Source organism: Peromyscus eremicus, chromosome 5, assembly GCF_949786415.1.
Source record: "Peromyscus eremicus chromosome 5, PerEre_H2_v1, whole genome shotgun sequence".
Lineage (NCBI taxonomy): Eukaryota > Metazoa > Chordata > Mammalia > Rodentia > Cricetidae > Peromyscus > Peromyscus eremicus.
Window position 1 is genome coordinate 87888832 of NC_081420.1, and position 23021 is coordinate 87911852.

General features: G+C 52.8%; 1 protein-coding gene across 1 annotated transcript; it reads left to right on the forward strand.

The window, feature by feature from the left end:
• Zdhhc7 (zinc finger DHHC-type palmitoyltransferase 7) lies at positions 1–21962 on the forward strand. Its single transcript, XM_059263918.1, has 8 exons — positions 1–390; positions 11130–11214; positions 14445–14766; positions 16437–16561; positions 17856–17952; positions 18387–18468; positions 19564–19694; positions 20348–21962. Exons 3-8 carry the CDS (start codon positions 14461–14463, stop codon positions 20522–20524), a joined length of 918 nt encoding a protein of 305 aa, XP_059119901.1. The 5' UTR covers positions 1–390; positions 11130–11214; positions 14445–14460; the 3' UTR covers positions 20525–21962.
• The last annotated feature ends 1059 nt before the right edge of the window (positions 21963–23021 follow it).

Sequence of the window (23021 nt, forward strand, 5' to 3'; positions counted from 1 at the left end):
CGTCTTGCCGTAAGTGCTGTCTCTTCTCCAAGAACCGCTAGGTTTTTGGAAGGTGGGTAGCGGAAGAAATCGCCAGTGTCCTCTCAAACCTCCTCCTGGAAGCTCCGGGCGTCGCGGCCGGAAGTACGCAAGCGCTGCGCCTTGACCTCGCCGTGTCCAGTTCCGGGGTCGTTCCGCTCCGCTGTCCAGGCCGCGGCATTGGGCTCCCTCTTCTGCTGGGCTGCTGCCTCCAGTACACCGGCCCGGCCGGCCCGAGCCGAGCGGAACCGAGCGGATCCGGGTCCACTCGGCCCGGCCATGAGCGCGGTCGCATGATGCGTCGCCGCTCGCGCCGCTGCAGCCGACGGCCGCGAGGAGCCGCAGCACTGGGCGACCCCACCCGGGCCTCGGGTAAGTGCAGTGCGTGCGGCGGCCGGGGCCACGACCCCAGGCTGCTCCCGGCGGCCTCCGAGCCGCAGTCCCCTCGGGGGTCCACTGCCTTCTCTGCCGATCCCGCAGAATCGGACCCTGTTTGCAACCTCAGGCTTTTGCCTGACCTTGGGCGCGACACCCAGCTCCGGAGCCGAGCGTTCTCTGTGGCTAATGTCAGGGTTGCTGTCATAAAGTGCTGTCACCCGTCTGTGGGCTGTGAAGTTTTTGTAGGCATGCTTTGTCGCACGTCTGTCTTCTTCAATCCTATGCCCCCCACCCCCACCCCCTTTAACCGAACTCTTCTATTCTTTGTCGGTCTTCTTCTTTCTCCTCCCCCTGCCCCTGTCCATGGTATTAAGGGGTTAGTTACCCGGGAAGGGCGTCTTGGACAAGCAGGTCAGCTTTCAGGGTGATAAGGTTCAACTCTTCTGAGCTGTCATCATTTCTAGAACTAAGTCCCTTCTAGCTATTAAATAGGCTCATTTTATTAGCGCGTGAACAGCCAGTTTATTGTGGCAATTAAATTGGAGTAATGAGAGTTGCAGCTGTCTACTCTATAGCGGGTTTCACAGTTGTGTGTGGTGCTGTTCAAACCCAAGCTACAGCCTCCTTTGCAGTCCCCATAGAGACTGCATTCGTGTTTATTTTACTGGCTTGGATGGCAGGTCATTTACATTTCTTCCCAAATCTTTCTCGTCTGCCCATCAGGACAATGATCTTTCTAATGTTGTTTACAACTTTCACTTACCTAAAGTTAGAATACCTTGTTAAACTTGCACAATTGGTTGAAGTGAAAGGTTCTTGGACTATTTTATAAAATGGTCTAATGAGAGTGTTAACTAAATTTCACTTTTTGAATATTGCACAAAATAGACAGGTTGGAGGTGTGGAAATTGGATTGTATACTTTGTGCACAGGCTTCTGAGTTGAGAGCTGAGGAGAGGAGGAGAAGACAACAGTGAGTGAAGAGGTAATTTCACTCAAAATTTGTTCAATTAGAACTCTTAAGTGCGTGCACACCTTTAGTCCCAGCACTTGAGAGGCAGAAGCAGGTGGATCTTTGTGAGTTTGGGGCCATCCTGGTCTACATAGTGAGTTCTAGGACAGCCAGGGCTACACAGAGAAACCCTGTCTTGAAAAACAAAAACAAAAACTCAAATTAGAACTCTGTAGCCCAGCTAATCGACTTGCCTTAAAACCAAGCCCTTTCCCAAGAATGGAAAAGTAGGCATGTATAGCCCCAGCATCCAAGAGTTGGAGGTAGAGATGAGAAGATCGAAAGTTTGGGCCTGCCTCAAGCGAAACAAAACAAAATGGAAAAGTATTACTGTTAATGGAAAGACCCTCAGTTCAAAAGTATATGTGAAACTTTAAGAATGATTTTGACTAGTTAAAAGTATGAACAGGATTTTTGTTTGTTTGTTTGTTTGTTTTTTCCGAGACAGGGTTTCTCAGTGTAGTTTTGGTGCCTGTCCTGGATCTCACTCTGTAGACCAGGCTGGCCTCGAACTCACAGAGATCCTCCTGGTTCTGCCTCCCGAGTGCTGGGATTAAAGGCACACACCACCACTGCCCAGCTAGGATTTTATATTCTTAATGAAGTTGTTACTTGCTCACGTGAACTTTGGTGATATAATATGATAACAATATTAACCCAAGGAAGTGAGAATGGAAGTTAGTCCCCACTAAAGTAGTGTCTGGGTGCATTGGAAGTGGTTTTGCTGTCCGCTCTAGCACTTCCTAGCTTCGTTCTCTGCTGAACAATGACATGTGACATTTCCTAAAGGCAGCTTTTGAGGGACATTTCTTAAAAGTAATGTTTTGATTATAAAAGTAATGCTTTTAAAAGATTTGTTTTTATTTGTGTGTATGCGTGCATGTGTGTACCTGCCCCTTGTGTACATGCAGATGCCTGCAGAGGCCAGAAGAAAGCATCGGTTACCATGGAACTGGAGTTACAGGTGGTTGTGAGTGGCTCAAGGTGGGTGCTCTCTGGAAGAGTAGCATGTGCTCTTAACCACTGAAGCCATCTTTCCAGCCTGTATACACTTTCTAAAGAATGTTTTCACTCACAAGCACAGAGCAGAAGACATAAAATCAAAACTGAGCTCCAGGGCAGGGTGAACATTGACACCTTACCATGGGACACTTCAGTTTTAACAGCTGAGGAGAGTTTAAGTCCACTGTGAACATTGCTGAGATACAAAATTTAGGGGGAACAGCCCTGCTCTCCACACTGCTAGTTGGGGTGGGGTTCTCCAAGCCACCCACTTGGTCATAGTTCACAGGAAGGACTCAGCTCACTGAAGGAGATAACGGTTAGTTGGTTTATTACAGAAAAGGGCTGCAAATTAAAGTTAGCCAAGAGAAAAGAATGGAATCCAGGCAGGTCTCAAATACCAGCATCTGCCCTCCTCCTGTGGGTCCCCAGCTCCCTGACATTGCTGTGTGGCATTGTGAATGGAGTATTGCCAACCCAGGCCTCCTCTGATGAGGGGTGTGATGGTCAGTGGAACGATAGGCAGCCTTACTTAGGTGGATAGGTACTGTGACACCCAGAGCCTCACAGCACATCATATCATTAGGGGTTTGTTCTTGTTTGTTTTTGGTTTTTTACTCTTCCTCCTTGAAAACATAATTCTTTGCTTTGCCGTTGACTAATGACTCTCTCTTCTAAATCATGGAGGAGACAAAGGTCAGTGGGAGAGCTTCATAATTCCAGTTCTCTTCTATCTAAAAAGTCTCTGAAGTAGGTGTGGTAGTATGTCTGTAGTCCTGGCTCCAGAGCCTGAGACAGAAGGATTGCTTGGGCGCAGGAGTTTGAGCTAGCCTGAGCAACACAGCAGGTCTTTGTCTGGCTTTGTACTCCGTGCTCCATCTCCTGCTATTTGCACACATTTGTCTTGCTGCTCTGAGCCCTGCTTACTGCTGAATTCCACTGCTGTAAACAATTCATAGAATTCTGTTACTTCTTGAATGAGATCCAGACTGTGGACTATGTCTTATTGGCCCAGCACCTGATCATTTTAAAAATACTATGTTCAGTCATGGCTTGAAGATAGTGGGTGCTTGAAAATTGGTAAATGAATACTTGTGCTAGGCAGAGAGAGTGAATGTGAATTTTCACTGGAGGAAGGAGCAGAAGCCCAGAGGAGCTCACCAAAACTTGTGGGAGAGGTGGAAGGACTGAGCCTTGACAAGTCTGAAGGAGAGTTCAGTGAAGCAGCCCTGAGGAATTTGGACCAGATGGATTTGGAGAACAGAACTGAGATTTTGAAGAATAACTCTTGTTACTGGGATCTTGATCTAGGCTCCTTGTCATCTCTGGGGAAAGAATTCAGATGAGACATATCATAGTGTGGAACACTCTCAAAGGTGAGAGTGGACAGTGGCCCAAGGAACCATTATGGAGGGAAATGCAGTGACAGTGACCAGAGAGCTGGTCATGCTGCCCACATGTGTAGGCAGACTTCACACTGTGCTACTGAAGTCTTTGGGACAGAGCTTTCCTGAGAGGTGCCTTCCTGTGCAGGTGATTGACAGGCCACTGGATTAATCCCTAAGGGACAGGCAAGTTATGTCTTCATTCTTTACCAGGAAGCCTCTGCTAGGTAGAAGTCCTAGGATCTTTCTGGCAGTTCAGAAGCCATGTCTCCACCCAGGGCCAGAGATAACAACTCAGATCTCATTCTACCAGGTCCGAGTCCTGCAGCTTCCGCTCCTGGTTTTCCAAGTTGCCGGTTGTGAAGGGTGGGTCTGTCCTCAATGGCCTTTGAACCTACCAGTTTCTAACTAGTCAGCTAATACAGAGAGCTGTTGGGACCTAGTGCCAGAGGCTTGAGTGGCATAGGGTGAGGGCGTCATGGAGAGGTAATGACAAGGACACTAAGTAGGTGTGTCCTCTGGCATACAGGAGAACAGAGGCATTAGGCACGCAGGTTGAAAGCCTCTGAGGAACTCTTGGCTGCTTGAGGAAGCCAGGCCCCATGCTCAGAGCACAGTGGAGAGGGGCCACCAGCTAGAGAAGTGTCGGTCTCTCTGGAGACAAACTTCCCAAGTGTCATTGAGATGCTTTGAAATTTCAGAATTCTGCTGTTCCGTAGAGTGCTCTTTCTCAACCCTGGGCTCTGGAGGGAGTGTGTGTCAGCAGGAGAACCCAGCAGTAGAGGCAGAGTGGCCCCAATCCCATATTCATAGTGTGTATTTGAATGACCCATCTCCAAGACTTGGCTCCTCAGCTAACAGTGCTCTGTGCTGAGTGAGCTTCATCGACACCATCTACCTTGAGCATCCTCCCTGCCCCACTTTTTCTCCCAACCTCAAGCATCCTCCCCGTCCCCATCCCCCACAACATGCAACATCCACCCTGCTTTTCTCTCTCACTCACTCAATGTTCTGGGGTGTAGGGAAATCTCAAGAACCACCCTGGTGAGGATGTATCGGGAAACAAGCAGCAAGGGAGCAGCCAGCAAGAGGGGGGTACAGCTCTGGGTGGCTGTGACTGCAGGCTGCAGAGGGTCTGTGCACAGGCAGGCGTAGAACTGATGTGACCCGATCCTCCAAGGATTGCACTGAATGCAAGCGGGGCAGGCTGGTCAAGTAAGTAGAGGCACTGAGTCTACAACTGAGTGCACAGTGCCAGGATCTGGGTGGGCAGGGGAGGTGGAGATGTGGTCAGGTTGGGGACGCTTCTGAGGGTCAAGACCCCAGCCAACACTTGCTCAAGGCTTAGATGTGGGGGCTGGAGGAAGAGGCTAGTGAAGGTGAGTTCTTAGTAGTTGACCTTAGTGGCTAGATGGTGTAGTGTTGTTTATTGAAATGGGGAGGTGGGGACAGTGTAACAGAGGAGGCTCTGCTCCCAACCCTCCTGCAGTGGAATTTGCTAGTAGCCAGTTGACTAGACAATTATGTCACCAGTATGGGTATTTTCTAGATTCAGTTCTCCCTTCCAACCCCCTGGGCCTGTGATCTCCAAGACATCACTTCAGAGAGCATGGGAGTAAAGAAGTCAGGACCCTAGCCAGGCAGTGGTTGTGCACGCCTTTAATCCTAGCACTCGGGAGGCAGAGGTAAGTGGATCTCTGTGAGTTTGAAGCCAGCCTGGTCTACAGAGCGAGATCCAGGACAGGCAGGGCTGTTATATAGGGAAACCTTGCCTCAAAAAACAAAACAAAACAATATATATATTTGACCCATCCTGTATGCTCCCCAGTTGGAGACCTGTGGGCAAGTGTAGCTGTTGAGGGGAAAGCTCAGTGATGCCTTTCACCCCTGAGGTGGCTCCTCCTCCTGTCCTCTGCTTCCATGTCTGTGTTCTCCACTTGTAACCTCTGTGACCTGCAGTGTTCCAAGTGCTGTTTTATTGTGACTAAGTATCTTTAACAGACGCTTCTAGAAAGGTTAAATAAGGCTACTTACTGCTTGCAGTATACAGCCCTTGCCAGTGTGTTGACACTTGGCTTTTGTTGGGTGTGTCTGTATGTTCTTCAAGGTTAATAGTTTTTAGACTTAGTAATTAGAGGAGAAAATACTGGATTCATGTGCATAGGTGATCAGCCTGGTATGGGAAGCCAGTTCTACACTCAGGACTGTGCACTGGAGTGAACAGTGCTTTGGAAGCACTTTTCACGGGCACTGTGCTAGGTCACAGCTGTTCATTTGCCACATCGAGTGAGGGTTGGCTCCCTTGCAGTCATCCCCCTACAACTTAGGTACCCTTCTCACCTGTCTGGTGACATGCCCAGGACACTTGTCAAAGGCATAGGTATTCTTGACCACATGGAGGAGTCTGATGGGTGCCCCTCTGAATGCTTAGGGTTCCTACTGCACCCAGTCTTCAGGAGTGCTGCATCTCCCCTCCCTCCAAGTCTTCTGCTGGGCTCCTCAGGACCTGGGTGCCCTCAGGTTCTCTACCACCTGTGTTTCAAGCATCTGCCTCTCCATCCTGGACTCTGATTTGCAATTCCAGGCCAAGTCTTGCTTTCAACACCCACTTCCTGTCACCATCTCTTTTGCTGGACTGTCATCTCGGTAGACTATTGTGAGCCCTGGCAGGGTCTTGGAACAGAGAGACCAGCCTTCTACAGCGCTTTGGGGGCACTTAAGGTTCTTGGCACTATGGATACATGACTGCGTTTCTGTTCTTTCTCTTCCAGTCTCCACAGCTGTCCCTGAGTCTTGCTGTACTTCTTCTACCCCCCCCCCACTTCCTCCAGGGTCCAAAGGTAGTGGTTGTGTTGAGGTTTGTTTGAGAAAGGGTCTCACTTTGCAGCCAGCTGTATGAGACCTGAAACTTGTGGTCCTTTGTCTCTGTTCCTGGGTGTTAGGATTAAGGCATGAACTACCTCCTCCAACTGTATATTTTAGCAAGTTCCCACCATTATATGGCTATGTGCCCACCATCCCAGTGTGACAGGACAGTCACACTACCGTCCCTCCAGGCCCCAAAGCCACTGGTCTGTTTAGTTATCTAGGCTTCTGCTTTGTTCAGTTTATGATAGTTGTCCAGTGCAGAGCCTTTTCGCTCACTTTGCATACCTAACACTGTGTTCTGAGGCTCCGTGAATGCGTTGTTTCTAAGCTGCATCATGCAGACAAAGACAGCTTTTCACTCACCTTCGGCAGTGTGAGGAACGCCCCTGTGCACACTCCCATGCAGGGGTCTGTGGGAATGCTGCCTGGGATCACTTGGGAGGTCTGGATGTGAGTTCTCCCCAGGCCAATGCTAGCCTCCCACACTCTAACAGTTGGCTTTCTCCTCATCATCCCTGTCCTTTGCAGCTTCATTCCCTTGGCCTGCACACATGGGCCCCATACCTCAGAATCAGAACTGTACTGCTTCGGTGGCCTTAAGACAAGTTCAAAGCAAGGACAGAAGAAAGGGCCTCTGATACGAGCCGTATCTCACACTCCATCCCGCGGCTTCGTCGGCTCACTTGGCATCTGTTCTTGCATTCCCATAGTGTCCACTGCGGGCGAAATGTGGCATGGTCACAGCAAGGTGCCATGGGTGCAGGGGAGTGCTTCTGTGAGGTAGGGAGATGAAGAACGTCCTCCGTGTGACTTCCAGTGTGGAGGGGGGACGCTGCAGAAAGTGTGACTTCCAGTGTAGAGGGGGGATGCTGCAGAGAGTGTGACTTCCAGTGTGGAGGGGGGGGACACTGCAGAGAGTGTGACTTCCAGTGTGGAGGGGGACACTGCAGAGAGTGTGACTTCCAGTGTGGAGGGGGACACTGCAGAGAGTGTGACTTCCACTGTGAAGGGGAAACACTACAGAGAGTGTGACTTCCAGTGTGGAGGGGGGATGCTGCAGAGAGTGTGACTCCCAGTGTGGAGGGGGGACGCTGCAGAGAGTGTGACTTCCAGTGTGGAAGGGGGACGCTGCAGAGAGTGTGACTTCCAGTGTGGAAGGGGGACGCTGCAGAGAGTGTGACTTCCAGTGTGGAGGAGGGGACGCTGCAGAGAGTGTGACTTCCAGTGTGGAAGGGGGACACTGCAGAGAGTGTGACTCCCAGTGTGGAGGGGGGATGCTGCAGAGAGTGTGACTCCCAGTGTGGAGGGGGGACGCTGCAGAGAGTGTGACTTCCAGTGTGGAAGGGGGACGCTGCAGAGAGTGTGACTTCCAGTGTGGAAGGGGGACGCTGCAGAGAGTGTGACTTCCAGTGTGGAGGAGGGGACGCTGCAGAGAGTGTGACTTCCAGTGTGGAAGGGGGACACTGCAGAGAGTGTGACTTCCAGTGTGGAAGGGGGACACTGCAGAGAGTGTGACTTCCAGTGTGGAGGGGGCACGCTGCAGAGAGTGTGACTTCCAGTGTGGAGGAGGGGACGCTGCAGAGAGTGTGACTTCCAGTGTGGAAGGGGGACACTGCAGAGAGTGTGACTTCCAGTGTGGAAGGGGGACACTGCAGAGAGTGTGACTTCCAGTGTGGAAGGGGGACGCTGCAGAGAGTGTGACTTCCAGTGTGGAAGGGGGACGCTGCAGAGAGGAGTCAAGGCTTCCGACTCTCCCTTCAGCCTCAGGTGCCTCTCTCTTAACTGCAGTTAAGACTGTGCTTTTTTGGTTGGCAGTGCATGTGTGAGACCCTGCCTGGAGTCTTGCTCTGGACAAAGAGTTGTAACTTTCTTAGCAGTCAGTGGCCTGGGCTCCCAACACTTTACTGAAAATGCTAGGAGAGGTCCCTGGTGACCCATGGGCCTTGTCTGTGGTGGCTGACTGTCCCAGCCCTCCTGGTCCCCCTCCCTGCCCTGCCTCCTCTCTAGAATGCCATGTTCCCACTGCCCCAGGGTCTATGGTGAGCTTACCTGTCTCCACCTAGCCGCATGCTACTGTGCTGAGGCCTCTCATTCTAAGTCAGCTGGTGTCTTGGGGCTTGCCTTGCCGACACCTCAGATTCGGTGAGCCCCATTCTCATTGCTCCCACTAGCCTGCAGTTCCGCTGGTGAACTCTGCCCATCCTTACTGCCTTGCCACCCTTCCTGTGCCTGCCCGATAGTCCCCTCAGGCCCTACTCTTCCTGCCCTCTGCCCACCATTGCTTGGGTGAAAGGATGCAATAGCCTCCTGGGTGACAGATCTTCCCTGCCAACCTCGTCCTGCCTTGATGCCAAGTACTCTTTGTGTGCTACCTCATTAAGACACCTGTCCTGTTGGCCGAGTTCTGGTGCCTGAGCAAGGCGCTCAGAGGACTGCTAGTGGGGCCCAGGCCTGCCCCCATCACAGCCCCCTCTCTCGTGTGGCGCCCTTCCCACCTGGGTTCTCCAGGTTCTCTCCGTATCTGCTTGTCCATCAGGTGCCCTGTGGCCAGTCATCTTTCCTGCTCCTCACTCTGCTTCTTGCCATCTCTCTCCTCATCCCTTCACTCCTGGTTGCTTTCAGCACATTGTTTGGGAGGCTCAGCCCCACCCCTACCTCCACCCCCACAAGTGAGAGAACCCTGTGGATGAAGCTCTGCTCTTGAGTCTCTGTGTTGTTTTTTTAAGTGCCTGGTGCCTGGGTGCCCAGCCCCAGGTGATGAGGTGTGTCTCTGTCAGCTGCAGAAGCCTGCTCTCTGTGTCTGTATGTAGGGCACTGGTGGATTGTGACTACTGCAACCATCAGCTCAGTGTGAGATCAGGGTCCCAGGCGGGCACTCGGGGCATAACAGTATTAGATGTCCTATTCCTCATTCTTGGAGGAACCAATCACCAAAAGACACTGATTCTTGAGTTCCTTCTGCTTCTGTCCACATGACCACAGAGCCTGAAGTCACAGATGAGAGTAAATGGAAGACAGCCTTGACTCACAAATGCACTGACCAGGATGTGGCTTCTCCTGAAGCTTTTTCCTCCAGCACTGCCCCAGTCCCTGGACTAGCCACTTTACCCCTGCGTCTTCTCTCGTGGGAGCCTCACAGATGCACAGGGAAACACAGATTTAAAGTGTATACTTCATCTGATCCAAACAACTTAGTGAATAGTTAAAGCATGGTCTCACAGTATAGCCCAGGCTGGTCTCAAACTTGAGACAGTCCTCCTGCTTTGGGTTCCTGAGTGCTGGGGTTTCAGCTGTGCCCACAGTGGGTTACTTCATGAATTTGGCTTTGATAAATCCATGTGCCCATGTCCCTTGCTTCAGCTGGAAGGCAACCTCAGCCTCTTGAGCTGGAACCCGTTTCAGGTTCCTCGGACACCTGTTGGTTTGTGTGGTTTGTGGTCCCACAGGAGAGTAACTGCGTACGTGTTCCTTCACTTGGTTTGTGGTCCCACAGGAGAGTCACTCCGAACATGTTCCTTCACTTGGCTGGAGTTTGTGAGACTTTCCAGTGCTTCTGCTCGTTTAGTCACTTTCTCTTCCCTGTGTGAATATGTCACACTCTGCCAGTCTCCTGCAGACGCCATCTGCAGTGGCCCTCACTCAGTGCTAGCACTTCCTCTTGGCCACTCTGCCCCCCTTTTTAGCAGTGCCTGGTGCTATAATTGCCCCCCCTCAGTCACACTCTGCCTATCCTGTGGCTCCTCTTCCATGGCTAGTGGGAACAGGCTACTGCTGGACAGAAAGGTGAGCCAGGTGTGGCCCTCCCTCCTATCCCTGGATCTTTCTTTTCTCTTCTTTTCTTCCTTCTTTCTTTCTTCCTCCCTTCCTCCCTTCCTTTCTTTCTTTCTTTCTTTCTTTCTTTCTTTCTTTCTTTCTTTCTTTCTTTCTTTCTTTCTTTCTTTTTGAGATTTTTGAGACAGGGTCTCTCCTGAGTCTCACAGTGTAGACCCAGCTGGCTTCAGACTCATAAAGATTTGCCTGCCTCTGCTTCCCAAGTACTAGGATCAAAAACATGTACCACCATACCTTTTCTTGAAGGACTCAGGCATCTGGATTTGGAGCTAACATGAGGAGGGTAAAAGAGACTACAGTAAGTCATTGTTGGCTGCAGTAGTGTGTGCCCCAGTCTTAGCTGCTGGGTCCTGTGGCTCGATGGCTTGAGCCCATGAGTTGGAGGCTAGCCTGGACAGCTTATAATACCTTATCTCAAAACCATAAATAATAAGATCAATCATTTTGTTTCCACGGTTAGTTTGCTGGTGATCAGAACTCAGAAGCCCGGTGATTTCGTTGTTGTGGACAGTCCCAAGTACAGAGCCACAGTGCTGCTGTAGACTGTGTGTGTGACATCCATGGTTCACAGACTTGTGCTGTGCGCTGCTCTGTCACTCAGCAGGTAACCTGTCATTGAGTTTATTGTCTTGCAGGCCACATCACACAGGACAACATGCGCCTTACAGTCCTGAAAAAAAGGCACAAGTGCTCCCATGATGCTTAGAAGCAATTTGTAAGGTGAGTGTGCGGCTGGTGTGTGTGACAGTCTCACTCTAACTAAGACTGACTTCAAACTTACCATCCTCTTGTTGCAGCCTCCTGAGTGCAGGGATTATGGGCACAAGCCACCAGTCCAGCTCATTGTGACTCTTGACTTAGAGCACAGTATCCCTCCCTAGCTGATGTAGCTATGGATTGTGGGACAGGTGAGGGTGTGCATGTGGTCAAGCCCAGAAGCAGCTGCAGTCTGAGGCTGTAGGTGGAGTTTTCCTGTCCCAAAGAAACCCACAGAGGCTTATATTAATTACAAATGCTCGTCCAATAGCTCAGGCTTATTACTAACTAGCTCTTACACTTAAATTAACCTGTAGTTCTTTTTATGCTTTGCCACATGGCCCATGGCTTGTTACTTCATATTTTACACATCCTGTTTGCTTAGCAGCTGGCTGTCAACTACCGTTTGGTTCCCTAAGAGGCTAGTCTCAGGGTGAGGCACATTCACTCAGAGCTCTTCCAGAATGGACTGTCAAGGGTGTGGCACCAGCAGACATTAGTGTCTGTTGTGTGGGACATGGCTCCTGGTGGGTCGTGTGGCCCAGCATCACGTTTCTTGGTGCTAGCCGTGTTCTCTCTGCGTATGGCGTGCTTCCCTCGCGTTTCCTCTCCTTCCCATTGCACTAATGCAGTGGACACGGTGACCTGGGGTGGAGCAGCTCACTGATAGCCGCAGTCTGCTGTGTTCAGTGACTGCCTTCTTTCAGATTTTGTACAGGCATGGCAGCACATGCTTGTCATCACAGCACTTAGAGGGTAGAGGCTGGGGGGTCAGGAGTTCAAGGACAGCCTGAGCTACCTGAGACCTGAGTTACCTGAGACCTTGTCTCACAAGAAAAGAAGAGAAGAGAAGAGGAGAGGAGAGGAGAGGAGAGGAGAGGAGAGGAGAGGAGAGGAGAAGAGAGGAGAGGAGAGGAGAGAAAGAAAAGAAAAGGGGAAATAAAGTGACACTTGGATCTTGGGCTGTTTTCCTTCTTTGGTGTCCATGGATTTGGAGGTGCACAACTCCAGCACACACATGTTCAACACTGCCAGCCTGATGTGCACATCTGAGAACATCCTGCCACAGCCATTGTTCTGTGTGTCTGGGGGTGCCATTCTTCTGTGGATATCCCTGCCACCTATACCCCAGGAAGAGCAAGCCCTCTGTGCCCTGGCAGCTCTCATGGGACCTGAGCCGGGAAGTGGAGCTGGCACCACTCAGTGGCTGTGCCCGTGTGACGTGTAGCGCCCTGCCCTCCGGGGAGAGCTCAGACGGAAACCATGGAATTCTGACCCCAGAACCTCTTGTCCCTCCGTGTTAGCCAGGCTGTTCCTCACAGAGCATGCCTAGCAGAGGAAACCAGAAAACAAAGGGGTCCTGGCCTGTAGAGTCCTTCAGCTGGAGGCCTTGATGTTCCTGGGCCCAGTTACGGTTTGTTTACAGAATTGGATATTCGCTGGGTGTGGTGTCACCCTGCCTTTAATCCCAGCACTTAGGAGGAAGAGGCAGGTGGATCTCTGTGGGACTGAGTCAAGTCTAATCCACAGAGCCAGTTCCAGGTCAGCCAGGGCTATACAGTGAAATCACGATTTAAAAAGAAAAAGAAGTGGGAATCCCAGGAGAGTGTTGGATCTGTGAGGGGCCTTTCCTGTCATAGCTGTCTTTAAGCAGACAGCTCTTGCTGTGTGCCAGTATCCTCTGTCTCAGCATGTTGATGGCAGGCAGGGAGCAGGTGAGGCAGGGGGATGGAACCTGGCTGGTGGACACACCGAGATCAGTATCCTCTGTCTCAGCATGTTGATGGCAGGCAGGGAGCAGGTGAGGCAGGGGATGGAACCTGGCTGGTGGACACACCGAGATCTCAGATGAGGCAGAGTCACCCGGCCCTTCAGAACCAGGCTCAGCCAGTGGTGCCTGAGGTTCTGAGACCCTAGTCGCAGTGTCCAGGAAGGAGGAGCTGTGCAGAGTGTTTGCAGGCGGGAGGAGCAAGGTCCTGTGTGGCTTACAGGGGCCTGCCCGGGAAAGCTGCATGAGGGCATGAGGAGGGCCGCCCTGGCCCGGGCAGATGTCCCCATTCTTCTGTCTTCTATGGTACCCGACACCGCCCGGAAGCTCTTTTGCTCTGATTCTTCTCTGGCTGTGGAAACAGTGGTGTCTTCTTGCCCTGGTCTGTGCTGCGCGTCAAAGTTCTGTACTCTGCCAGTGGGGACACCCATTGGCAAGTGTGTTCCACTTACAATTAAGAAAAAAAATGTATGTCCAGACTTGAAAAGCCATGCTGCTGATTGGTAGAGCCGCAAGAATAGCCCCACCCCCTTTGCCCACCTCCATGCTGCTGTGGAGGGGCAGGTTCACCTTGGTGCCCATCACCGTTTCCCTTCCATGTACCAAGGCCAGGACACAGCTGGACTCTCCCTCCCTCACTGTACTTGTCCCCAGTGTTCCCACCCTTAGCAAACAGGATAAGAGAAGGCCGAGCCGGGCAGGCCAGGCGCCGCCGCCGCCGCCACAGAGCAGTTCCTGCTAGAGTCCAGTTCTTCAGCTCCTCTGATCTCCCTGCTCTTGGCAGTTGGAGGCCACAGGAAGTACGGGGAAAGTCTGGAAAGAAAGACTGGATTCATAAACAGGAGACCTTATGAAGGTTAAAAATCACATGCTAGAAGCAGCGTATGATTGAGGAATCGAGAGGCGAAAACAGGAGCTGTCGGCAAAAGCTGCTGCCCACCTCTGCATTAACCTGGGGAGGAGGAAGCTGAGGTGGTGGAGGGCAGCCAGCTACAAGCTCAGCCTGGTGAGTCTCTAGGAAGGGGAAGACAGGACACTGTTTGCCCATGCTTGTTTCCCTATGCCTTGGTGACGTCTGTGTGGAGGGGGTGAAAGCCCTGTCCAGAGCACAGACAGGTCACTGGGGACAGCAGTGTCCACCGGGGTCCTCTCTGTGTGCTGGATGCTGTGATTCCGTACAGCTGGTGCCTTTCGTTATCTGTGTATGTGGTAGGTGACAGCTTTGCATGCACAGGCAAACCACACACTACCCCTTGGGTCTCACACAGCAGGACAGTGAAGAAGGCAGAGATTGAGTCCTCGGCTAGTCTGGTACTTAGGTCCTTTTCTGCTCAGTGTATTTGAGCTGACTTGGCACGTGTGTTAAGTGTGTATGTGTATGCGTGGTTTTGCCCAGGAGCCTCACCAGCTCTCACCCCCTCTGCAGGGTGTGTCAGGGAATCATGCAGCCGTCAGGACACAGGCTCCGGGACATCGAGCATCATCCTCTCCTGACCGACAATGACACTTACGATTCTGCGTCCTCTGAGGCCGACATGGCAGACAGGGTGTGGTTCATCCGTGATGGCTGTGGCATGGTCTGTGCTGTTATGACATGGCTTCTCGTCGTCTATGCAGACTTCGTGGTGACCTTCGTCATGTTGCTGCCTTCCAAAGACTTCTGGTACTCTGTGGTGAATGGAGTCATCTTCAACTGCTTGGCGGTGCTCGCCCTGTCGTCCCACCTAAGAACCATGCTCACTGACCCGGTGAGTACACGCATCTCTGCTTAGATCACTGGCATGTCTCGGTGCTGTCAAGGAGCAGCACACTGCACTGCACAGCTAAGCGCAGACATGAAGAGTGTGCTGGGCTGTCTCTGGAGCAGAGTCCTGTTGGCCTCCGAGTGAAGGCAGACCTGGACTTCAGCTCCTCGGTTCCTGATGCCGTGAAGGCTCAGTTCAGAGCTTCCAGGCCAGGGGCAGCTGCTTCTCAGAAGCTTGACATACTCTTTTTGTGGCCACCCTAGAGCTGGGAGAGGTGACTGGGGCTTCCTTCTGGCAAGGGCAATCTGAAGGCCACGTGAGAGCAGTCCCCACAGGCGGCCACTGCAGGTGTATGAGGCCGTGTGTGTTCCTTCCAAGAGAGTTCTGGGCTTCTTTACAGCACTGACTGCGACCCTGGCTCAGGGACCCCGGTCTGTGCATGGAGAGTGGCCTGTGCTTGTGTCTGCCAGTTTGCTCCCACAAAGGTGACAAGAGAGGAGTGCTAGCTGGGCAGCGCCCTGTAAACCAGTGGATTCCAGCATGCATATCAGATAGCCTGATGGAATACGGTTCATAACAGTAGCAAAATTACAGTTATGAAATGAAACGAAATCATATTATGAGGAACATTAGGGTCCCAGCATTAGGAAGGTTGAGAACCACTGTTGTAAGCTTATAATGCCATCTACGGTGGAGGCAAGGCTGCCTGGCCTCGCAGGCTGCCTCTCTGCCATGTTGGGATCCACAGCATAGTCTTTGCTTTCTCTCCTGTCTGATTCAGTGGCCTTGGCTAGCCTATCCACAGCTAGTCTATCCACAGCTAGTCTGTCCACAGCTAGTCTGTCCACAGCTAGTCTGTCCACAGCTGGTCTGTCCAGAGCTGGCCTGTCCACAGCTAGTCTATCCACAGCTAGTCTATCCACAGCTAGCCTGTCCACAGCTAGTCTATCCACAGCTAGCCTGTCCACAGCTAGCCTGTCCACAGCTAGTCTATCCACAGCTAGCCTGTCCACAGCTAGTCTGTCCACAGCTGGCCTGTCCACAGCTAGTCTGTCCACAGCTGGCCTGTCCACAGCTAGCCTGTCCACAGCTAGTCTATCCACAGCTAGCCTGTCCACAGCTAGTCTGTCCACAGCTAGCCTGTCCACAGCTAGCCTGTCCACAGCTAGCCTGTCCACAGCTAGTCTGTCCACAGCTAGTCTATCCACAGCTAGCCTGTCCACAGCTAGCCTATGAACAGAACTGTGTCATAGACCTCACCTTGTGGTGCAGTCTGCCAGTGGCCTGGTGTGCTTGTGGAGCCTCTGGCCGCACTAACTCCCTTCCTCAAACTCAGCATACTTGGGGCTTCAGAAGCCTTTGTTTTCCTGAAACAAGATCTCACTATATAGCCCAGGCTGGGCTCAAACTCAGCCATCCTCCTGCATCTGCCTTCCCAGTGCTGGGATTATGGGCATGTTTTACTGACTTTTTTTTTGTAGAGGAGGGGACCAGAGTGGTTAAGAGGATGGCCCTGTGTAGCCCTAGCTGGCTGGAACTCAGTATATAGATTAGGCTGGCCTCAGACTAGTGGCAGTCCTCCTGCCTCTGCCTCTCAAGTGCTAGGATTATGGTGTGAGCCTTGTTTTATTGCTCTGCCTTCCTTTCACCCAACTGTCCATCTGTGTGCACAGGGGGCTGTCCCCAAAGGCAACGCCACCAAGGAGTACATGGAGAGCTTGCAGCTGAAGCCTGGCGAGGTCATCTACAAGTGCCCCAAGTGCTGCTGCATCAAGCCAGAGCGTGCCCACCACTGCAGGTACAGCCTCCGCTCTCCGCAGAGCCCCGCTCAGGGCCAGCACCTGTAGTCTGGGGAGTGTGCACACAGTGCAGACCTCAGGTCCCTTCCCTGTGGAAGTGACAAGGTGGCCACTTGTTTTCCTGGCCTGGTTGTCATGGGCTGCTGGCACATGGATGTCATAGCTGGTAAAGCAGGCCTCTGTATGGTTGCTGCCCTTCCTGCCTGGCAGGAGCTGCAGACTAGATGCAGGCTCCTGTAGACATGGTGTCTGACACTGGCTAACGAGAAGGAGGAGCAACAGTCCAGCCCACAAACGTGCATTTCAACGGCAGCCTCTCCTGGGCTCCATCCACTGGCCTTTGCTGCAGTCTGTCATTTGCCCTGCTGTGCCAGGACTTGGTTTTAAACAGGCTGCCGTTCCTTGGGGGGTGCTGATATCAGGTGTGGGGGGTGAACCTGGGATACTTCTCCCTCCCAGGGAATCTGTTGGGCTTCCTCGTCCTGGACTGAGTCTCTGTGTGTGCACGAAGATGGAGTGTGGCCTCCCCTTGAAGTGTCTTCCTCCTGATGGGTTGGGGTTTGCAAGTGGGAGCAAATAAAGATGAGCCGGGCCATCAGCGGTCCGCAGGGAGGACAAACGGTGTAAGAGGTTCTGTCCACCTGTTGCTGTGGAAAAGTGGGAGGCTACGGCCAGCTAGGCCAGAAAGCAAACACGGTGCCGTGGTATCGAGAGAGAGTAGCGGCCTTGGGCTGGGGCTGGCATGGGAGTAACTGCTGTGGACACAAATTCCTTGTGGGGGGTCACCTCACAGTTCCATAAGTGCAGGAGTCACTCGGTCGTGCATTTAAAGTGAGTGTGCTGCTGTGGCAGGAAGTTACTCCTGCCATCCATTGGAGACGACCTGGGAATGTTTTGGAAGCTGTTAGGTTGACAGGTACACCAGGGGACATGAGAGAAACTGCATCCGACAGAGTGGAATAGTTAAGAGACCAGGGAGCCAACTACTGCTGAACAGTGCTTACTGGATGCAGTGAGTGATATAAGCTGTTTCAGAACTCACCTAGCAGCAGAGTCAGGCATGAGGAACAGTGTAGGAAAAGGCACAATACACACTTGTAATCCTAGCACTTAGGAGGCTAAGGCAGGAGGATCGTCGTGAATTTGAGGCCAGCCAGTTTGAGACTTGTCACAGGTGTCGGCAGAGTGCTGTGCAAAGATGTCCCCCGGCCTCTCCCACCTCGGATTTCATTTGGTGTCTGTCACTGGTTTCCCCGGAGCATGAGGTACTGAACAGTGCACTCTCCTTTGCAGTATTTGCAAAAGGTGTATTCGGAAAATGGACCATCACTGCCCGTGGGTGAACAATTGCGTAGGAGAAAAGAACCAGCGATTCTTCGTGCTCTTCACGGTGAGTGGAAACTTTGTATGGAGATTGCGTTGAACTGGACAATGTGAAAATTGAACCCACTGGAGCTGGGGAGGTATTTAGCCTCAGAGCTGATGGCTGTGTTGGCACATGCAGGGCACAGTCCAGGGGTGACTGTCTGCTACTTGTATTACATCACCTGTGGGTTTGTCTGTCCCCTCTCAGTCACTGCTGTCATACACAGGGCCTTCCTGTAGCCGCAGAGCTCAATTCCCTGCTTGTTTGCCATGTAACCATCGGGCTTGATCCGCTGTGGGCTTGGATCAGCTGCCAGCACTCTTCCATGGGTGCGGGGGGGGGGGGGGGGGGCGCGTGTGAGGGAGAGAGAGGCGGGCTGAGAGAGAGCGAGAGCAGCCAGCCTCTGCTTGTAGGATGACAAATTGTTCGAAAGAGCTAATCCGTCTCCCTCCTTCTAGATGTACATAGCTCTGTCTTCAGTCCATGCTCTGATTCTCTGTGGGCTTCAGTTCATCTCCTGTGTCCGAGGGCAGTGGACAGGTAACTGACTCTCTCTGTGTCATTCCTGAAAGTTTTGCAGTTATCGGGGAGGGTCCCAAGGGAGAATCAGTTTCCTGGATGCGGGGACACACACACATGCACACGCACATGCACACGCACACACACACACACACACGCGCGCACACACACACACACACACACACACACACAACCAACCTTATTCGTAATAACCTGAGTTTAGTTTGTTGTAGTTGTTTGTTCGTTTTGTTTTTGTTTTTGTTTTTGTTTTGGGTTTTTGTTTTGTTTTGTTTTTTAAACAGGGTCTAACTTTGTATCCCAGGTTGACCTTGAACTCAGGGATGATTCTTTTACCTCAGCTTCCTAGGTGTTGGAATACCAGGTATAAGCCATTGTGCCGGTAAAAAGCTGACATTTCTTAAGACCAGAGTGTGGTAGTTTCACCCTGCTATCCTGCTTATTTGCTGAGCCCTCACTGGATCCCTCACTCAAGGTGGACGAATTTCTGATAGGTCATTTTAGCTACTTGCAGACTTTAGACACTAGAAGCGGTCAGGATTGCCACTAGTCCGTCAGTCCTGTGTTCGCTTTCTGGCTGGCTTAGTCAGTCATGATTCACAGCTGTCTTGGCGTGGCCTGATGGGGTATCCAGATAGGTGTGATCCAGACGGCCCTTGACTGGCAGCTGCAGAAAGGCAGAGGGGCTGAACTCCTGTGACAGTAGCCACACAGTGTGGGTACAGGAGTGTCCTTCAGGACAGTCCCATACCTCCGGGAAACCAGGCAACTCAGCGTGACCTTATCTCATAAAGAGAGTGGGGTAGAGCTCAGTAGTAAAACGCTTGCCTGGCGGTTGTCAAGCCCTGGTTCCAACCCGCAGTGCAGTAAGAACTTCAGGGAAGGTGGACTTGGGAGGTTGCTGGCTAGGAAGGGTGGGCAGGCTGTGTGCTGGGCAGGCTGTGTGCCAGCTTCTTGGAGAGCTCGAGGGCACTCTCCAAGGGAACACATTCCTTCCAGGAAACTTACTGCAGGTGCCAGGGTGTGTGAGTGTAGGGCTCCCTCCCTGTGGTGTAGGGTGCTTGTGGTGCACTGACCACACCTCCCTCTCATCCCCAGAGTGCAGCGACTTCTCACCTCCCATAACTGTAATCCTGTTGGTCTTCCTGTGCCTTGAGGGCCTCCTGTTCTTCACGTTCACTGCGGTCATGTTTGGCACCCAGATCCACTCAATATGTAATGATGAAACAGTGAGTCTTGTTCTGTCTGCCGGGGGGTGTGGGGGGATATGGGGGGGTGTGGGGAGTGTGGGGTGTGTGTGTGGGGTGTCCTGATCTGGAGTCTTGGACATTGTTCTGTGTCTGCAGAGGAGGGGGGTCTGATCTGGAGTCTTGGACATTGCTCTGTGTCTGCGGGCCGGGTGGGGGGTCTGATCTGGAGTCTTGGACAGCCTCGGACCCACAGGCCTGTGTTTGCTGATCCTTCCATTGGCACAGTGTTGTCTCTGGGCCCCGGATTGATGGAAGTCAGTTAGGCCAAGCAGGCCCTGGGTCAGAAGCTCAGCGGGTCTCAGGAACTCAATTACCCTCCTACCCTTGCAGGCCTGGAGTAGGTGCTGTGTAAATACATGACTGAGTAGGAATTCAAGCAAGGGGTTGGTCCCATGCAGAGGGTCACTGCCTGTCAAGAGCCACAACAGGCTGACTTTGAGGCTGGTCCATGCAGATGGCCACAGCCTGGCTGTGTGTGTGAGAGACAGGAAGGAGCACTCACAGTGTCCAGTCACTCAGTGCCCAGGTCCACACAGGCTTTGGAGGCCTGGCAGCAGACTCGTGTTTAGCTGTGTGGAGCAGCAGGCTGTCTGTGGGTCGCTCCTCACTGCTACTGTGACTTCTGCTTCCAGGAGATTGAGAGGCTGAAGAGCGAGAAGCCGACGTGGGAGCGAAGACTGCGGTGGGAAGGGATGAAGTCTGTCTTCGGGGGCCCCCCCTCCCTCCTCTGGATGAACCCCTTTGTTGGCTTCCGATTCAGACGGCTGCAAATGAGGGCTAGGAAAGGGGGCCCCGAGTTCTCTGTGTGAGCCTTCGGGGCAGGGGTGTCTGCAGACATCTTGATGCTCCCTGGCCTGCAGACACAGCAGCCTGGTGGGCAGATGGAGCGGGCCAGCTGACGGGGCCAGGAGCAGCTTCGTGGACTGAGGGCCGCAGGGGCTTGTCAGTTTTTATGTGTACTGCCAGGAGAAGCATGCAGCCCCAGGAGGCCATCCTGTCACCATCCTGACACTTGGGATGTCATGTGGGCCGAGAGCATCCCACAGGCAGAGCTGCTTCTCAATCATGAAGAAAGCCGCGCAGCAGCAGCTGCTGGAGGCCTGCTGGCCCATCCCCAGCACACTCCCTTTCCAGAAGGGTTTCCACAGAGACTTTGTGGCTGGGAGGGCTCCAACCCCTAGCACTGAACAGTGAGCATGGCTCTTCTAGAACACTCCCTGCTGTCCGGAATGGGCATCCTTTGACCCTTCCAGCAAGTCTGTATGTGCTCATCTGTGTGTGAGTCTCTGTGTGCGTGTCTCTGTGTGCGCGCGCGCACGCGTGTGTCAGAATCGGCAGTGTTGTTCAGGCACGTGTGTGGTAGACGAGCTGTCTTTCCGACTCCAGTGTTTCAGGGAAGTGGGACGCACTGCTGGCCCTCGCTGGCCTTCTATGAATGTATCATACAGTGTCCAGATCCAAAGAACAGGCATGCCTGCGCATGGGCCCAGCCTCCTGCTTTTATTTCCCTGAAAGTGGTATTGAGGGCGTGGAGCTGAGGTTTTGTTGTTCCGGCCAAACTAACAGCATGCAACAGTCCTCAACAAGGAAGGTGGTGCCCTGTGCTGAGGCCCAGCACTGTGGGGAGGGGCCATGGGAGCTCAGCATGAGAGAAGCGAGCGCCTTGGCCCCTTTGGGCAGGTGCTGCAGGGGGCCAGCCTGGTGCCTGAGCTGTCAGAGCAGTGAAGGATGACTTTATTTCTCCACATGGCGCTTTGGTCAGAGTGCACCCTTGGTGCGGCTTCGAATACGGCAGTACACACACAGCTCCCCTCGGGGACTTGCCTTAAACTTCTAGGTTGTTCCTTTGCTGCTGAGTGAGGGCGGTCTGACAGAGGCTGGGGACTTGCTGTGAGTCCGCTCCCATGCAGACACCAGTGTTTCCCTGTTGGGACCAGCTGCCTTTCTGTCTTGTGATACCATGACTGTTGGCCATGTCAGTCGCTTTTGCCCGGCCCTCCTCTGGGCTTCTGTGCCACTGAGGGGAACCCCAGGACCTGTGAGCCTAGCCCTAATGCAGTGAGCAAACTGTGGGGTGGCCTCAGATTGTCTCTGCATTCATTTGCACATGTGTCTGGGCATGCAGGCTCTGGTGGTGTCATCCTCCAGTGTGGAATCTGTGGCGGTGAATCCAAGCTGAGTATACTTGACTTTTCAACTCCTCAGTGTGATTTTATATGAAATAAAGTGACCCGTCCACAGTTCTCACCTCCTGCAGCCCTCTTCTTCCTGGGTGGCCTGCCTGCCTTTTCTCCAGAATCTAACTGCTGTGTGCCTGTGATGGGATGTGGGCATCTGGACACAGTTCCCAGAGTCACCTCTGCAGCTGTTCCCGGCTAAGATTTTACTCTGAGACCCCTTAACTTTCTCCTGAATGGCCTTGGGGAAAAAAATTTTTTTTTTAGTTTATTTTAAAATAAAAACTAAAGCTGAGCATAGAAGCTGGTATCTGTAACCTCAGCCCTTGGGCAGGAGGATTGATTGCTGTGCTTTTGAGGCCAGTCTGCCTAAAGAGTCTAACCGACCCAAACATGTGAACAAATGCTATTAAAAACCTTTCCGAGCTGGACGGTGGTTGTGCACGCCTTTAACCCCAGCACTTGGGAGGCAGAGGCAGGTGGATCTGTGAGTTCAAGGCCAGCCTGGTCTACAGAGAGTTCCAGGACAGCCAGGGGTACACAGAGAAACCCTGTCTCAACTCCCCACCCCCATGAAAGAAAGGAAAGGAGGGGGCCTGCATGAGGAAGGACCCAAAATGGCCTCTGATCCGCACAGCCCTGGGTGTGCTGTACAGATGCTGCTTTGAGAGGCTCATGGTGGCTTTCCTGACAGGAACACAGGATACCTGGCCCACCGCTGCAGCTCCTAGCCTGAGGCCTTTAGCTGTGACCCTGCCTGCGTCCCTCCTGGGGTCTTAGGAGGCTTCACCATACAGGGCAACCAGGACTGGTGAGAAGGGGATGAGGCCTGGGGATGAGACCAAAAGGTGTCACATGGGACCCAGTCAGCTGCCGGCGCAGGGGAAAGCCCTCTGGCTGCGCAGCCTGGCTCTTGTAGCGGGCACAAGCCCCACAGACCCCTGAGAACCCAGTGGCTCCTCAACTGTCAGCTGCCTAAGCACAGACAAAGACACGGACCCCGAAGGGGAGACGTGGTGATCCCACGGCCCTGTGGGAAGGATGGACAGCCTGGGCTGTTCGAGAGGCAACGAGGGCAAGTCTCTCAGCTCAGGTGGCTTTCTGGAAAGTCCAGGAGGCTGTGGAGGAG

What these genes read in the sequence shown, in the direction of transcription:
- Zdhhc7 (XM_059263918.1), top strand. Translation starts at nt 14,461, where the DNA reads ATGCAGCCGTCAGGACACAGGCTCCGGGACATCGAGCATCATCCTCTC. An exon ending in GAGCGTGCCCACCACTGCAG is followed by an intron (nt 16,562 to 17,855) that starts GTACAGCCTCCG and finishes TCTCCTTTGCAG; the next exon opens with TATTTGCAAAAGGTGTATTC. An exon ending in GATTCTTCGTGCTCTTCACG is followed by an intron (nt 17,953 to 18,386) that starts GTGAGTGGAAAC and finishes CCCTCCTTCTAG; the next exon opens with ATGTACATAGCTCTGTCTTC.